General features: G+C 41.6%; 1 protein-coding gene across 1 annotated transcript in view; it reads right to left on the reverse strand.

Moving 5' to 3' along the window:
* arap3 (ArfGAP with RhoGAP domain, ankyrin repeat and PH domain 3) overlaps positions 1-18271 on the reverse strand; it is a 61397-nt gene that overhangs the window by 27604 nt on the left and 15522 nt on the right. Inside the window, exons 2-12 of the mRNA XM_078289148.1 lie at positions 16740-16902; positions 15205-16200; positions 13994-14034; positions 13202-13284; positions 10663-10709; positions 9021-9260; positions 7872-7941; positions 7270-7390; positions 5636-5820; positions 4197-4303; positions 2945-3144 (exon numbers count right to left, since the gene is read on the reverse strand). Of these exons, the coding sequence (XP_078145274.1) occupies positions 2945-3144; positions 4197-4303; positions 5636-5820; positions 7270-7390; positions 7872-7941; positions 9021-9260; positions 10663-10709; positions 13202-13284; positions 13994-14034; positions 15205-16200; positions 16740-16813 (2164 nt within the window). The 5' untranslated portion in view covers positions 16814-16902. The remainder of the gene's footprint in view (positions 1-2944; positions 3145-4196; positions 4304-5635; positions 5821-7269; positions 7391-7871; positions 7942-9020; positions 9261-10662; positions 10710-13201; positions 13285-13993; positions 14035-15204; positions 16201-16739; positions 16903-18271) is intronic.

An 18271-nucleotide genomic window follows, 5' to 3' on the forward strand; every position in this document is an offset into this window, starting at 1 on the left:
CACACTGTCGCCAACGCAGCGGAAAAGTGTTGCCGGGTGTTCGCTGTCGTTCATGATGTCATCACATAATAATGTCACACTGTCACAGCTTTGTTTTTGTCTCAATTTGGCAAATAATCATTCTTGTTTTTTGAAATAATTAATAAACTAGATAATAATAAAGCAAATATAACTGGCCAACCCTATCGTCCCTCTACTCTGATTGGTTCACAGCTGGACAAAACCCATGGACTGTCTGTCTCTTCTTCTGTGGTGTTCATACCAGTAAAGAAGTAGTAGTAGTAGAAGAAGTAGCTGAATATGAGCATCAGTCCAGACTTCATTTTGTTCTGCTAGGCTTTCAAGGCATCCGTCTCCTTCTACCCATAATCCCCTGTGTTTCATGGCGGTTTCCTGTAGTTGGTTGGATGAACGAACCGCACCGCAGTTCTCTTGTATTTGGTGCCACCAGAGTTCAAAGGTCATCGTTCTCACCTGGACAAACCAACTGAACTGAAGGAGGAAACACTGCAGAGTTTGAATAAACCAATCAGAACATCCTGTCTGTGAACGCAGCCTCAGTCTGAGGTCAGTTCCAGGTGAGAAGATCTACAAAAGATCTACAAAAGATCTACAAAACAACCGGACTGACTGGAGGCTGCAGTTGATGGAGCAGAGAGATAAAGACAACGGGACGACAGCAGGTGTCACTCAATCTGTCTCTCTCTCTCACACACACACACACACACACACACACACACACACAAACACACACAAAATGCAGTTTAACCAGCACAGTGACAGTTTCACCTGCAGTGATTCATGCCTCCACAGGTATCGACATTTACATACACACACATACACACACACACACACGCACACACACCAACCCTCTTCATGACTAACACACTCCTGTACAGGTGTTTTTCCTAGAAAGTATTTTTACACACTGAGCTGAATGTGACATCAGCAGGTTTGCAGTAGCTATATTTTAATTTGTAATGTCTGTTGACATTAGTTCTTCTTTTATTTGCAGATAAAATCCCCCACAGTCATCTGGTTTGGAGATAAAGCTGCATGTTGACTGGCAGCTTCTTTTAGTTCCTATTTTCAATAAAAAGCAGGCTGCTGTGCGCTCGCGAGTAAAAAATTAAATATTTATTTGGCATTTTTTTGAGAGAGACAGGAGATTTGGAGAGAGAGGGAGAGAGTTTACATGTTTGTTTGTTTGTTTGTTTGTTTGTCTGTTAGTCTCCCACATCTGTCTCTTTTCATAATGTATGTTTATTTGTTTGTTTCCCATGTGGGTTGTTCTTTATTATTGTTATTACTTTATTACTGTTATTATTATTATTACTGCATTTTTTTTGTTTGTTTTAAATCATTACTCAACTTCATGCTTTGGCAATATGAGAATACTTGTCATGCCAATAAAAGCAAAAAAGCAAAAAAAAAAAAAGCGAATTTGAGAGAGAGAGAGAGAGAGAGAGAGAGATGAGACAAAGCTGCCAGACTGGATTCAAACCCACAGCTTCACGATCACATGGTGCGTGACTTCACCACCTGAGAGACTGCCAGGCCAACCTCACAAATAAGGTTCTCAGCCAAGTCGAGGGTTTTCTTTGCCTGGTTAAATAAAGGTTTGAGGTAAAAAAAATATTCTAATAATAATAACAATAATAATAATAATCCCCTGTTTGCTGTAGGGAATGAATCTTTTCAGGTCAGGGTCTGGTGGGGATTCAGTGTCTTGCTCACGGACACGTCAGCAGGATGGATACCGGCCTCTACCAGGGTGTCATACAGTGAGAAACTGTTAAATCTCCCCTGCTTCACACAGAAGGGGCGGAGCAAGCAGAGGAAACAGAGAGGCAGAGGCACTTCAGCAGAGCAAGCCTTTCTCAAGCTGGATTTCAGCAGAGAAAAAGCGAAGCAGAGTCCTCGTCGAGTTTCTTGGTTTCAGCAGAAAAACAAAACAGATCCGGTGGAGTTTTGTGCTTCTGCTTGTCCTGTGTTTTCTGTTTGATTGATTTGATCGTGAAAATAAATCAAATCCTACAAGAAAAAGCGGTAGGTTATCTCCCAGACCCAGAGCAAGATTTGGGACAAATGGCTGATTTGGGTTTGGCCTTGTGAGACCAGGTGGATACGGGAAAAGGGGGGAACCTGCATCCTTCTGGTTGAAGCTCAGGCTCTCTAACCACCGGGCCAACTACACTTGAGACTGTTGAGACTGATTTCAGGATTTTAACGTGAAGCTTCTGCACTGACATGAACTCAGTGAAACGACATGCTAACGCTCCATCAATTAGCACGGCAATAAATCCTGAACAGATCTCACAGCTTGGAAAACAAACAAGTCTGCACAGGTCAGGAAGTCTTACTGCTGCCAGTTCACTTTTGAAGCTGACAGGTGTATTTTGATTTACTTCACTTCCCATGCTTTTTTATTTATGCATTTTGTTGTTTTTGTACCATTCTCCTACTTTTTGAGTTTCAATGGCTTTTGGTGTCTGTTGTCACCTGTGTTCGTCATCTTGATTGTTTCCTATTTTTTTCTTTTGGGGTTTTTTAGAGGCCCATTTGGATTTCTTAAGCCCTAATCAGATTGGATCAGATTTCAGGACAATGTGCATAAAGTAACTCAAGACATCTGTAATGTTAATGGACAAGAAACCTCTGCAAGAGATAATGATAAAACATTTATTTTGCACGTTTTCATTCGTACATTTCTACTAATATATCTAAGTGTTGGAAATGTAGTTTTTAATGATTGAATACCCCCCATTCACTCTTTTCTTATTTATATCCCATTATTCTTTGCTGTATCCTGAGCTGGAGCGGCCCAGTTTCCCCACAGAAAACATCAACATTTCATCTAATCTAATCTAATGTAACCTAATCTCATGTAATCTAATGTAATCTAGCCTAATCCAGTTAACCCCGCAGCAGCAGCGTTTCCTACCTGCACAGTTCTTGCAGATGACGACACACAGGTTGATGGAGGCCCAGTCGGGGTTGATGGCCTTGCAGTCGGCACACATCCGGTTGGAGCGGTTGGACCAGATCTTCTCGGCGACCTCGTAGTCCGACAGCGTCTCCGCTATCGACTCCTGCAGCGCCTCCATCCAGTCCCGCTTCTCCCGGTCCGAGTCCGCCGTGAAGCTGAGGAGGCGGAAAGGAGGTTTGGAGTGAGTCTTTCTGGAGAAACGCCACAGCAGAGGCATTTCAGCAGAGGAAGACTTTCTCAGATTCGATTTCAATAGGAAAGTGACATAGAAAAGCAGCAAAACAAAGCAGATCCAGTTGAGTTTGGGGTTTCTACTTCTCCTTTGTTTTCTGTTTGATTGATTTGATCATGAAAATAAATCAAATTCAGTTTTTAAACCAGTGAAATTCCGCTGGGACGCTGTGAGCCGGTGCGCTGTGAAACCTGAGCTGCAGAGCCGGCTGGGAATTAGCCGTAAGGAGCTTGTGTCGGCACCGGTGACCTGGTTTTGGTGGGAGCCAAATGGCACAGCCTGGCAGAGAGGACCGGCCTTTTGTTTCTGCTCAATATATGGAGCAAGTTCCCAGTTCCATCTGCAGTGTGGAAATTAAAGATCTGGACAGAATCCCATCTCTGTTTTTAGGAAAACAGTCTCTTAAACTTGTGATTTCTTGTTTACCATGAGTCTTTAAAGGGACCCTATTATAGAAATCCAAATTTTCCTCTATTTATATACACATGTGATCAAATTTGTTTAAAGACATTGTTCAAATATGATTTTGTTTGACTGGTTAAACTTAAAGTTATTGCATTTTCACAGCTGGACTCGCTCCTGATTGGCTCCCTCACTAAAGAACGACTGAAATCCGTCCAATCAGAGTCCAGTTTGCTGCATCTGAACTGGAAAGCCTCCACTCAGCAGGTTTATCTCATTTGAATCAGAGGAGCCGCTGCTGTCGGCCAATCAGGAGCCAGTATTGTGACGACTCAGCCTTCACATTCATTCAATTCAACTTTGAACTAAACTACATTTATCTGCAGAACATCATGAAGAACTTTATTCTGATCCTGAGACAGAGGAGAGCTGAAAACTAAACCATGAAAACTGAACAATATTGAACCTTTAAAACTTGCTCTTGCATATTGCTCAGTGAGTTTTGAATCAGTATTCATCATTCATCTGATCAATAACATTATGTCACTAACAGAGCCGATAATGAACCGGTACCTGAATGTCTTGTAGGGAGTGATGAGGTCGAAGCTCTTGTGTTTCCCGTCTCTGATCGTCGCTCCTCGGGCCTCGATCAGAGTGATGCCGATCCCGTTCCGAAAACACTGCAAACACACACAAATGATGCAAAAATTTTATTTCAGCTCTCTGAAGGCAAAAAGATATAAAAGATATGGGAACTATTTGATTTGAGTTGAGGTGCGTTTTGTTTTACAGTCTGCCTGCTCATGTTTACTTATTTGATAAAGAACAGGACATTTACATTTGCATTTATTTGCTTGTTTTTGTTTTTATTGTCTTTTAAATGCAATTTTAATGTCTTTTTGTCTTCTTGCTTTTAATGTCCTTTAAATGCAATCTTAATGTCATCTTAATGTCCTATTTTCAATGTATTTCTATGCCCTTGTAAAGCACTTTGAATTGTCTTGTGTCTGAATGGTGCTATATAAATAAAACTGCCTTGCCTTGCCTTGCCTTGCCAGGACGGCTACAGCAGCAGTAACGGAGGACAGAAACTATACTTTCTACTCATTACATTTTCAAAACAGACTCGTTACTCTATCATCAACTGATTTTTTATTTATTTTTTTATTTTCTGCATCAGCCAGCTTCCATTCCAGAAACAGCTGATCAAGAGCCAAATGTGATTGGCTGCTTGTTCAGAAAAGCGACACCAGAAAGGAGGGAAAGGGACGGAGAGAAAAGCAACAGGAAGAAGAGAGAAGCAACATGAGAGAGAGAATTAACGTTCGTGATTTGAGCTGCAGACTCTTTCTCATCTGGGATTCAGAGTTTAGAACATTAGAAATGCCTTTTTTAGATAACTACTTTTACTATTATACTTTCAGTAAATTTAAAACCATGTACTTTCACACATACTTTCAGCACTACTTTTCTGTTCATAAAGACTCCACACAAAAGCAAGCAACATTTCCCTAAACCTTTCTGTGTTTTAATAACCATCAGTGCTTTAAATCACACGTTCACATGTTCTTTTCAGTCTTCTTCTTTCCCAGAATGCACTGCTCTTCTTTTCTATGTTTTGACTTGCATTCTGTGAAACACTGCAAACATTTTATTTATCAATTTATTTATTTCAAGGTCTTTTTAAGCACTTCCCCACATAACAGGCTCATTATATAGTGCTCCAGTACTTAAATTTTGAAAAGTTAATTTAATTAATTTAAGGACTTTAAGCACTTTAAGGATCTTGTATGAACCCTGTTATACTTTTAATTGAGTAATGGATTTTAAATGGTGCTTTAACTTTTACCAGAGTATATTTTTAGATGGGTTTTTGCACTTTTTCTATTTTTTTGTGTACTTCTACCACTTAATTCCACCCAGGGCTGATCAGTATTCAGAGCAGACTCCGGGTACAGTGTTCTCGGCTCCGTCTCAGTCCGTCCAGCTCATTAATATTCGCGGCCGGTCACCTGCTCGCTCTTGTACAGCCAGATCTGCTCGGTGTTGATGGCGGCGTACACTTTGGACTTGGTTCCCTTCAGCTCCAGGACGCCGTGTTTCTGGCAGTGCGTTCCCGGGCCGAAGCGCGGCCGGCCGAACACCAGCTGCTCTTTGACCCGGTCCTGCAGCGTGCCGACCCAGCGCTGCCGCAGCACTGCACACACACACACACACACACACACACACACACACACACTGTTAGCCGCAATCAATTACAATATTTGTGTTCTTCATATTCGCATTCTCATTTCTTCTTACATACTGCATATATCTCCATAGTTTCATAATTTTTCATTATTTTCATACTGAATATATTTCACATTTTTGTAAATTTTCATATTATGCAACTTTCTCATTTATTATATCCATTAACATTACAGCACCCTGCATTTATGCTATTATTCATATCTTTCATACTTTTCATTCTTTCTGCTTAATAGCTTCTTGTGTGGTATTGGTAGTTGCATTATGTTTAATACACTCTATTTGCCCTATTCTAACAATAACATTTCCCCACATGGATCAATAAAAGTTTCATCTTGTCTTGGTAGAAAAAGCTAAAACTTCCAGATCTGCAGCATGAGAAGCTTTGTAGATGAATCACAAAACACTGAAAAAAAAATTTGGCCTCAGTCGAGTGCCACACTGTCTGTCTGCCTCCCATCGTCCCTGTCTGTTTCTAACAAATAAAAAAAAATGCAGTGGAAATGAGCCACAACAGGTTGCTAAGTCTGTGTAGATTCATTTCAGTCATCCAGGTAGTAAAATGTCAACAAGGTAACACTTTAGATTGGGGAACACATATTAACTATGAATAAGTTGCTTATTAAAATGCATATTAGTAGTGTATTGCTTCATTATTAGTCATTACAAAACACTTATTAGCACCTTATTCTACTCGGATTCTACAAGTACAGCCCATAAACTATGGCTTGGAAGAAATTGAAATTGAAATTGAAATTGAAATTGAAATTGAAATAAAATATGGCTTTTCCCTCAACAGCCTCCTAATTAGTGCTTATAGCAGTCAGTAAGGAAGTTGTTGCACATGAATTGGGCTTTTAGTATGATACTTACCTTAATTAGGCTCTCTGAATAATTTTATTTCATATGAATCATTTGAAAAAAAAATTGTACAGGAAATTGTACTGAAAATGCATACTAAGAGCCCAAGTCATGCCTCATTCATTCCTTACTGACTGTTATAAGCACTAATTAGGAGGCTATTGAGGGAAAACCCATAGTTTATAGGCTATACTTTTGTAATGACTAGTAATGAACCAATACACTATTAATATGCATGTTAATAAGCAACTTCTGAATAGTTGATATGTGTTTGGACAACAGGATGGAGAATGAGCCGGTCCTGCAGCTTGTCCCGTCAGCTTGTCCCGGGCAGCAGGTTGTCTTCTGACTCCACACACACCAACATGAAGCAGGTTATTGGGTCAGGCTTTGTCTCTGCGGCTGGGCGTGGGTCACATGACCGCTGCTCCCTGCAAGGTTTGGGAGCCGTGCTGCTCATTGTCTATGGCTGGCTGTAGTGTGTGTGTGTGTGTGTGTGTGTGTGTGAGAAAGACATTTTCTGAAGTGGGCTGTTTACCTTCGTTATCGGTCCGGAAAACAAAGATCCTGTGACTTGTTACTATCTCAAATTTATTGTCTTTGGCTGGTCGGGCCATCTGTATGGCAGCCAATGGGATCACTCCTTTTGGGTAGATATCCTGAAACAGAGAGCATGTAGGGAAAACTATTATATATCTATTTTTATTACCTGATGTTGGTTATTCAGTGAGGATCCAGTCTGGAAAAGTGTCTCATGTAATACCTTAAGCTATCTACTGTTCTTTAAAGAGTAGCAGATCGTTTGGTTTAGTTTTGTGTTTTCAGTCACATTGTAAGAGTAGGTGTGACCTTTTTGAAATGGTAGATCTCTTTTTTTTTGGATTATTTTCTTCATATGGTCAGATTATCGACGAGGCTAACGTAGCTTTATCACAGACTGGACTTCTCTCTCTAGCTCTTCTAGTCAACATTAGCATGTTAATCAGTTGAGCATCTGCTCTTCTTTATTTTTCAGGCTTGCCAGAAAGTGCACAGCGTTCGTCACATTACATAAACTCAGAGTCGGTCATCTTTAAACACAACACTGTAAGGAGAGATGATGAGGCTACTGGAGTCGTCCATATTGAATTTCTTCACTACCTTTTCGCTGCCGAAGTACATCAGGTTTTTGCCGTCGAACTTCATGTAGCGCTTCTGGAAAACATAGTTCCTGAAATACAAAACAACACATCAATCACATTTTCACATTCCAAGACTCTAACACAGTCACTTCAACAACAACGGCTAGTTTCATCCAAGCAACCTGATTGGTCAAAAACCATACAACTTTAACTATATACACATATAACCATGTTTACAGCTCAAAAAAAAAAAAAGAACCTTCTTGTTTTAGGGTGAGAAGGAAGGAAGGAAGGAAGGAAGGGCATTCAAGAGTGAGGAAGGAAAGCAAACAGGAAGAAGAGAAGACAAACACACACCTAGTGGAGGAAGAGGAGGAAGAAGAAGAGGAGGAAGAGGAAGAGGAAGAGGAGGAGGAGAGGAGAGAGACGAGGCAGCTGCAGCTCCTCAGCAGGGAGGAGACGCAGGGAGGAGCAGAGAGGAGGAGACGCAGCCACACAGCCAGCGCTGACCTCTGACCCCTGCAGCAGGAAGAGGGGGAGGAAGAGCTTCAGAGGAGGAGAGAGAGGGACACACACACACACACATAGAACACACACACACACACACACACACATAGATACAAAAACATTCTGTACATACAATTAGACATAATCACACATAGGTGCACAAATATAAACACACATACATACTGTACATGTGCATACATACAAATACACACAAAAAAAAACACACACACACACACACACACGTAAAAAGACACACAAATGCAAACACACACATACACAAAGAAAAAAAAACCACATGCACATGGATAATACACACAGAATTCAAACACATACACACAAACCACATACACAAAATACACACACAAAAATATGCACATACACGCTCACACAACTACACAAACACCCCCAAAAATATATATATACAAAAGTTTGTTCACACGTTGATTTTAAATCAAATTTGAGCTGAGCTTGAGATTTGAAATGTGAGATTTGCATGAACACACATTAGAGGTTAGAGAAGCCATCCTGTGACCAGAGGGTTGTGGGTGTGAATCCCGAATCAGCTGGGAAAAAAGAAAAAGAAACACTCTCATGGAGCAAGGCACCACCCACCCGCCCCCCCCGTCTTCCCTGGATGAATGAGGTTTAAAATCCAACGCACCCCTGAGGCGACAGCTTGTCCAGCCAGCCGCAGATGACGGGCGCGGCGCGCTCGGACAGCGAGGTGTAGCTGGCGTAGGGGGAGATGGTCAGGTCGTCGTCGGGGTCGGGGGGGTAGATGTGGCCGGGCAGCGAGAGGCAGCGCTGCGGCGGCGACGGCTCGCCCACCGTGCTGTAACCCTGAGAGTCGCCCGGGTGGAGAGCCTGGGACAGACGCTTGGCCCAGGACAGCTTCTGACACCTGGAGACACCAGTCAAGTCAAGTCAAATGTTAATTATACAGAATATTCCATATAACGTTTTCTTTTCGCTCATTGCAACTAAAAAGGATGTGACGTAATGTTTTGTGTCGGGCGGCATTTCAAACATCTTTCTTTATTTTTACTATTTTCCACATTTTAGAATAACAGTAAAGACATCAAAACTATGAAATAACACAAATGGAATTATGCAGCGACCAAAAAAGTGTTAAACAAATCAAAACTATCTTATATTTTAGATTCTTTGCCTTGATGGAAAGGCAAAGGCTTTGGAAAGAAATTCATACATAGGATCAACTTCACTATTTATATTTGTCTAAGAAACTCATTTCAAGCATTTAAGCAGAAGCCTTTAGATCAGAATGGCTTTAAGAGATTGAAGAACAGAACATTCAGTCAGGTGGGTCCAGACTGTGGACTGGTAGTTTAACTACCGTGGTTTCTACAATAAATTACACTTTGTGAACAACCTGCATCAATCTTCACTCACTGGTTAGTAGCTGGTTTAGTAGCTAACTAGCTCTGATTCTATGCTATGTGGTTAGCGAGTTAACGTTAACTGTAGGCTACATGAATGTACAAACCATGAATGTACCATCGATATTATATAATATTACAGATTCCTCCTTGGATTTTCTTCCTTACAACTTATTAGTTACTTACATGTAACGTAATGTATTGCTAAAGCGTTAGCCTGCGCACCGGACAGGTCTACCGTAAATCCTCTAATATTGGCCCGGGCCTTTATTTACCTCAACTGCAGAGGGTACCAGGCCTTTATTGGAAGCAGGCTTATATTAGAGACAGGCCTTTATTTCTAATTCCCTCTGTTTGATACCACCAATCCTCAGATATTAGGTAAGGAGACCAATGGGCCAAACTCCTAAAAGTCAGTGTATTCCTTTAAAAACAGTTCAGTTCTCATCCATTTAGATTGCATGGGAAAGAACACAAAGTTTTTTATGTAACTCAGTAACTTTTTGTTTGAGAGAATTTAAATAAGCTACCCTTTACTTTTAAGTAGATTGTTATACCAGTCATTTTACTTCTAAATGAAGCAAAGTTTCATCAAAGCAACTGTACTTCGACTTGAAAAAAGGCATTTTTACACAACTGGAAGATGGTTTGAAAGATTTAAAATAATTAGCAATAATTAGCGCCTAAGCAATAACTTGCAGCATCTTGTTTTCAGGATGTAAACACGACATAAATACTGAAATTTTGCTCAAATGCTCAAACACTTACTGCTTGGCAAAAACTGTAATGTGTAACTGTAACTACATGTGCAAAGATGTAATCGTAATTAATTATTTATTGCTGATAAATTATTGGCTGAAATTTTGCATGAAGTGTGAGTGCAGTGTCAGTTCGCTGGTATCTTACCCATGATCCTCTGCATGTTTCTCCTCCTCCTTCCTTGTCTCCCTTCCCTCCATTTTGGAAATAAAGGATAAAAAAAAACACATGAAAACAAGCACATTCTTGGTAATCACAGACTGGAGATGATTAACTCCAAGATAAGACACGGTCCCTCATTTCAACAAGACTGTTGGTCTGAGAGTGAAACCCTCTCTGACAGATTTATGAGCTCTGTAGCTATCTTCAGCTCTCTGCCTTCAAAACAGCAACTTTCTAGGAGATGGAAATATTGTCTGTTTGATTTATTAAAGCGATAAACATAAGGTATCACTTGGCAAAATGGATATACAGTATAGCACTTTGTTAGGAAACCCTTCATATTGAGCTTTGATGTTTTGAGGAACGATGCTGTAGCCTGAGGAGACTCTCCCTTCACCACAGACAGAAACTTTACACACTTCTCCACATCAAAGTTTACATGTCTAACGTTATCGCCTCTTCCTCTCTGACAAATCAAAGAAAAACGCCCGACTTCTGTTTCTGGCAGCCTGAGGAGAAAACCTGACTCTCTCTCTCTCTCTGACAGAATTAAAGCCGGTACATAAATATAGGCTACAGAAAGGAAAAAAAACAAATGTACAGAAAAAATAGACAAAAAAAAGAAAAAGAAAAAATTATAAATTACACATCCCAATTACGTGTGTGCACAGGTGCTTACAGTCATCATCATCTATTGGCCAACCAACAGCTCATCACTGTATTCTTTACAAAACAGATATTGTGAGATACAAAAATAAATTTAAATAAATTGAATTTAAAATAAAAACTCAACCAAAGGGTAGATTGTATATCTGCTGTATGTATCTCCTCCCCGTAAATATAGTATTAATTTATTCCAGGTTTCCTGAGACTTTTCACTTTTCCTAATTATTTTTGGTGAAAATCGTTATATATGTATTTTTAAAATAGAATAAAAAGAAAAAAAAATTAAAGCCACTAGATCTTTGAGACCAACAGAGATTAGACAAACAAAATATTAAACCTTACTAATACTGAGTTGCCTCCTTTTCCACAATCTCATGTCAAAATTGTCTCAAAGCTTAAAACCTTCTTTTTTAACCTTCTCTCTCTCTCTCTCTTTCTCTCTCTGTCTCATGACTGAAGAGGATTTAAATCACAGTCAGGTTAAATCAATAAGGGAATCAGAGCTTATACCTGATTTCACCTGATCAGTCTGATTGATGGAAGCAGCAGCTGCTCTGAGTGTTTTGTGTTTGCAGAGAGAAGAGCCGCTGCATCACCAAAATGACCAAACCAGGAAGCCAAGCTGTTCTCTAACCTGCACAACGAGAGGAAAGCTGCCTAACTGCACCGGTCGATAAAATAAAGCCTCTTTGTGCCTGTCATTGTCATGCATATCATATGTAAATCATATGTAAATCTCATTATTTTGCGCACATAACAAGTATTTGTAGGCGAGGCCTGCAAAGAAAGACTAAAGAGTTTGTCCAAGATGCAGAATCAACTCCAACAAGTCAGACAGACAGCAGGCAGAGGGTTTTCATCCCAGGACCTCAGATCAGATCAGAGAACGATCCGGTTACAAAGAGACTTCAGGACAGGAGGTGCATTAGGGAATTAGCTGTCCAGCTGAAGAGCACAATTTGCTCTTGCATTTGGTGATGAAGCGGCTGTTAGCTCGCACAGCGCTCCTTTCAAGAACTTGTTTCAACCACAACTTGATTTGCATAAATTCCTTAGTGAAGAAAATCTAAAACTCTGCACTCTTTGCTCAAGCAACTGAGATTAAAGATAAAGAGAAAAATACACTGTAGTTGCATTACAACTGCAGTTGTAATGCAGTCTTAGTGAATCTGGACTTGAAGAAAGGACTTTTAGACTCTCGCAAACAAAATATACTCCACTAATCGAAGCTGGTGGATCCTTCTGCCCACCATGAGTTTGACATGCAGCATAAATTTTGTTTTAAAGGCCCATATTATCACTCTCCAGTGTTTTATTTTGTGTCTTGAGGTGCATTCAAAGCTGTGTGTGTGGTGTCATGAACCAAAAACACTCTCAATCCGTTTTTACACGTTCATTTTCCAGCATCTCTCTGAGCCTTACCAAGAACAGGCCGTTTCTGTCGCCGTGTCTTTAAGGCTCATTAATATTAACGACCCTCTGTTCCGATTGGCTAACCGTTTCAAGAGTGAAACGTGAGACGCCGCGGCCCGGCAGCTACAGGTAGGGAAAACTCTCCGGTAATAAACGATGACGACCGCTCGACCGCTTTGAAAAAAACACTTTGTTAGTCTATTATTTCTTACAGAAATGATAATGAGCGAACCTTTGTGACGCCACAAAGTTACGGAAGTCCAAACGGCTCGTTTAGAGGCTCGCTTTTCTAATATGGATTGTGTGGATTTAGTTTTGATACTTTCACCATGTTTAGATAGACCATCCAACTCCTTTATCATCACAGAGGCAAGGGGAGTCCTGCTTTACACCATATGGGACCTTTAAAAGCTGAAGCCTGCAGGAACAGAGTGATGCTCCTCACCTCGCAGAGCGCTGGGTACCGTCTGGTCTGGAAAACTGTTTCGCAGTACGGACTGATCTCCTCCTCGGGGTCGTCCGTCGAGGCTGTCAGGAGTTTAACAGATGAGGTTAACATTTACCATTTGGTGGAAGCTTTCACCAATAGGGGGTTAAGTGTCTCACCATGAGTGGATTCATTATCAGCATGGGTGGTCAGGTTGGGAATAGAAGCTCTAACCCTGGCAGTGTTTGTGCCTCGCTCTATCCACTGAGCTACAGAACAGTTTTAATTTCCAGTTTTTAAGGGAAATGTAAATGACATTAACATTGTGTTATTACAGTGGAAGACATCACATGTTTCTATTCTAGTAACACATTCTGGTATTCTGCATCGGCCTTATACTTAGACCTTAGATGCAGTCTGACTAGAATATGTTGAATGCAGGATAATAGTAGTTTTCCTGATACGCAATACTATAAAATTACTATAAAATAAAAAGAAACACTCTGAATGTACAGAATATTAGGAACATCTTCCTGATACTGAGTTGCAGCCACTTTTGCACAATCCACATCTCACACATCCCACATGTCTGTACAAAGCCATTGTAATAAAGCTACCACTATTTGACTTTTGCAAAAAAAAATCTCTCTTGGAGGCAAATAGATACTACAGAAGTGTTTCAGTACTGCATACAGTACTGAAACACTTTCATGATGCCTTTACCTGTATACCACTACACATTATGTAAAAACCCAGTGTATCAATAAAAGAGTAGAAACATGGAGGTGAATGTGCGGCAGGTGAACTCACCTCTGGCTGATCCTGAAGAGTTGTTACTTAAAGTGCTGCTGCTGCAGGAATAGAAACCCATCAGTTAACATTCATCCATCTAAAGTGACCAAATCTGAATATAAGTTCAATGTTGATGAATATTTGTGTGAATGGTATATATCTGTATACTGTATATTTCTTGATTTGGCATACCATGGTAAAGTACTTTAAACATGTTAGTATGGGGGCCCTGAGTCAGAACATCAATTAATAAACTGACACGTAAATCAATAAATTAGTCATCCGTTCATTAAAGATGGCGGTAGAAAGCAAAATATATTTGCAACAAAACTATATGATGATGACAATATAATTTGAATACAATTTTTTGAAGGATAGCAATTTTCTAAAGTTTTCTTACATGAGTCTAGCTTTCTCTGCTGTTCAGGAGACACTTTTGGATTTCACTCTTACATTCACTAAGATTGGAATGAGGACCATGTAGAATCAACCATGATAAAATTGTACGGCAAATATGGACATAATTTGCCAAGAACCACGCAGACTCACCTCTAAAATACGTCGTCCATATTTGACATAATTATATTGTGGGTGATGCTACATGGTCTGCATTCCAATCTTAGTGAATGCAGCTTTAAATTGGTCACTTTCCACCAGTGACAAACCGACAGCAGAATTTAAAGTCGAGATGAAATGAAAAATGCCTTTTTAACCCTTTTAGATCACATCCCCGGTCATATTGTGCACCTATTTAACAATATATGCCAAAAAAACTTCAACTTTTAGCGCACAGAGCTAAGATTCATTAGTTAGCTAGCTAGCAACAGCATGGTACTTCGGTGTGTCTTCGGGTGTTATGACACGCCCACTTTTCAACGTTCAAATCAAATTCCTCCCAACGTTATGTCCCGCCTGTCTTTCCTGTTTCACTCGGAAATACGTCACGATACGGAAGTTAGATACTCTCGAAATGCCGTTTCATCTCGACTTTAATTTGGGCAAACATGGCAAATCTGTAGCGTCTCCTGGTTTAGGCTGAGAAGACGGGTCGATTCTTACCTAGAAATCTTTCCTAGTGCAGCTTTAATCTCATTTTTATTACGTCTGAATTAAAACGTACACAACCATAAGGGGAAACTGGTTTGTTCATTAGAGAAAGGTTTCTAGTTCTGGTTTAAATGACCCAGACAGGCGGATCGTACGCTAAGACAGATGTTCGGTCAGCCTACCTGTTCCTCTCTGGGTTCCTGTCCAGCGTTTGCCTCGGCGGCGGCAGAGGCAGCGCCTGCTGGCTGCAGTGCGTCCTCCCTCCTCCGGGGGCAGCAGAGCCAGGTAAAGTGCCGCAGTAGATCTCATTAGAGACCATCTCGATCCCGCCGCTCCTGGGCGAACAGGGCGGCGAGGATCTGGAGAACCCAGTGCTGTCAAGACTACAAGGAGACAAGGGGGGCGGGGACGGAGAGGGCGCCTGGTCCTGATTGGTCCGTCCAGGTGGAGAAGAAGGGGAATAAGGAGAAGAAGGCGGGGACCCCTGGAACATGGATGGGGGGATCCCGCGGTTCAGCCTCGGGGGAACGGGGGGCAAAAACCCGCCGGATTCCGATAATGACGAACTACGACTCAGCCTCCTCTCGGTCTGGCTCGGTCTGCGGTGGGGCGTCGCCACCCTGTCGTTCGGGACGGGCGTCTCCCCTGAGTTCAAGCCCTCCAGAACAGTAAAACAGATGGATTCCTGGGAAAGCCTCCTGGGCGGCGGCGGGACGGGGTCCGGCGTCGGACAGGAGAAATGGATCGGCGTCGTCCTGCGCCGGTTGAAGACGGTTCTGGGTTTGGGAACCGGCTTCACGACCGCTTTGACCACGCTGGCGTCGGCGGAGCCGGAGTTGGTCAGCATGGCGGCGAGGTTCGGGGCCGAACTGTTTCTGAACGCCTCGAAGTTAACGGGAACTTTTGCCTGATTGAGAGATGTCGGCGTTGGTCCTCGTTCTGGTGAGCGAATATCCGTCTCTGATTGACAGCGGTCCAGTGAGAGCTCTGGATTCTGATTGGCTCTTTGACCTTGTGTTACTGATTTTTCATTAGTCCTCTGGATGTAACTGACCAATCGCAGTATTCTCTTCCTGTGTCCGGTGGCGATTACACCCAGGCTGACCAAGGCATCATGATCCAGGTGTGTGAAGTCTCTAGCCAATAGGAGACCGGCTCGGCGGAAGGTGTTCAGGTACCTGGAGCGAGGACAGACAAGGAACGGACTTTAATTTAAAATGGACGCAATAAACCATGTCTCTAAACTACAGCTGAACAATTAATACAAAAAAAAGAAAGAAATCGTTATATGAACTTCTGTGAGGCTGCAGTTAATTTCTTCAGAGAGAGTTTGGTCCAACCTGGATTTGAGAACAAGGAGTTTTAGAGCTGCAGGTAATCTTTGGTCCATGAATCAAAACCTTTCATGAGACTCAAACTCAGTAAATCCTGCACACTCACATCTAGATTTTTTTTACAAAATCACTTTTCTTTAAACAATGTTAAAGTTTATGATAAACATTGAGTATGAGGTTCACTTGTAAAGTGAATTTCCCTTGGGAGAATAAATAGAATTGTATTGTATTCTATTATATTGTACTTTTAACCGAGTGTGATTCCAATCTGATGCTGTTTGTTTAATGAGCAATGACAATCACAGATCTGCATCACATAGAGTTGAAAATCCATTTTCAATTTAAACCCCTCAGTTTTGTCCCAGCCTGACACCGTAGCCTACTTCTCCAGGTGGATCACTGCCAGCAGGGTCTCAACCGGCGTGCTTCCATCCAGCGTTGCCATAACGACCAACATGGGCTCGGGGTCGGGCTTCGTCTCCTCCGCACCCAGGAAACACAACGGCCATCACTGACCTACAGCCGGGACGGACGGCCGCTCTCCATCTGAAGAGACAGGAGCAGAACACAAGGATCGGACCGCGAGGAAGGCAAACACGGTGAAGCTGATTACTGTAATTAGACGAGAAGAAGAAGAAAAAGCAACAGAATCAGACAGCGAGTCTCTGGCTGCCTGAACTGTCCCTCCACCAGCTGTTGGATCTGGTTACAACTGGAGAGAAAAACCATTGTCAACAGAAAGAAAACCAGTGTCTCTCTTAAGGAACCGGCAACCTCCCAGTCACAAGCCTGCTCTTCTAACTTCCAGTCTCCTGCCACCTTGCATTTCTAGTTTCTGTACAAGATGTCACAAGTCAGAGTGTATTTTGTAAGAGTGTAATTGCACACTAATTGTAATTATGCAAATGAGGGAGTTTTTACAGGAGAACAGTGGTGTCACTTAGAGTTAAAGCCCATTTGCTTCTGTCTACATCTAGTTTACATATCCCCCAATCACTTTGCAGTACATGCTGTATGTAATTAGATTTTTTGACATTTACTCGTTTTTCGTCGTTTTTATACAAACAAGCTAGGTTTGACACTATGTTGTGTAGAGCTGCAACGATTAATCGATTAGTTGTCAACTATTAAATTAATCGCCAACTATTTTGATAATCGATTAATCGGTTTGAGTAATTTTTTAAGAAAAATAAGTCAAAATTCTCTGATTCCAGCTTCTTAAATGTGAATATTTTCTGGTTTCTTTACTCCTCTATGACAGTAAACTGAATATTTTTGGGTTGTGGATAAAACAAGACATTTGAAGACGTAATCTTGGGCTTTGGGAAACACTGATCGACATTTTTCACCATTTTCTGACATTTTATAGACCAAACAACTAATCGATTAATCGAGAAAATAATCAACAGATTAATCGACAATGAAAATAATCGTTAGTTGCAGCCCTAATGTTGTGTTGGCCTGCAAACTCTGGAGTCCAACAGATCTGAACTCTGAGTAATGATGGGTTATGAAAGATCTACAAAGCTCATTCTCCATCTACAAGTCAAACTCCTCAAGAAAATACGAGCTAAACGCCCGGTTATCACTGGAGGGCAACTTCAGGCCAGAGGCAGCAGAACAGCAGGCTGTTTTCACTGGAACGAGATGGCATCACCGTGACCTTTGACCCCCGGAGTCACGACCCCCCTTCCAGCCAACTAAAACCACAGATTCTGAACAAAGCCTGATGTCACTGGCCAGACACAGCCGGAGGATTGTTCCCCAGGAGGAGAGGGGGGGGACACGAGGGACAGTCGGGCACAAGTCGAACACCGAGTCAACAGACTGGAGGAATCACGAGAACCGGGACAGAGCGACGGGTCTGGAAGCACCGGAGGCCGTTTAGCAAACGGCGAGCGAGACGAAGACGACC

This window comes from Centroberyx gerrardi, chromosome 16 (assembly GCF_048128805.1).
Source record: "Centroberyx gerrardi isolate f3 chromosome 16, fCenGer3.hap1.cur.20231027, whole genome shotgun sequence".
In the NCBI taxonomy this organism is placed as follows: Eukaryota; Metazoa; Chordata; class Actinopteri; order Beryciformes; family Berycidae; genus Centroberyx; species Centroberyx gerrardi.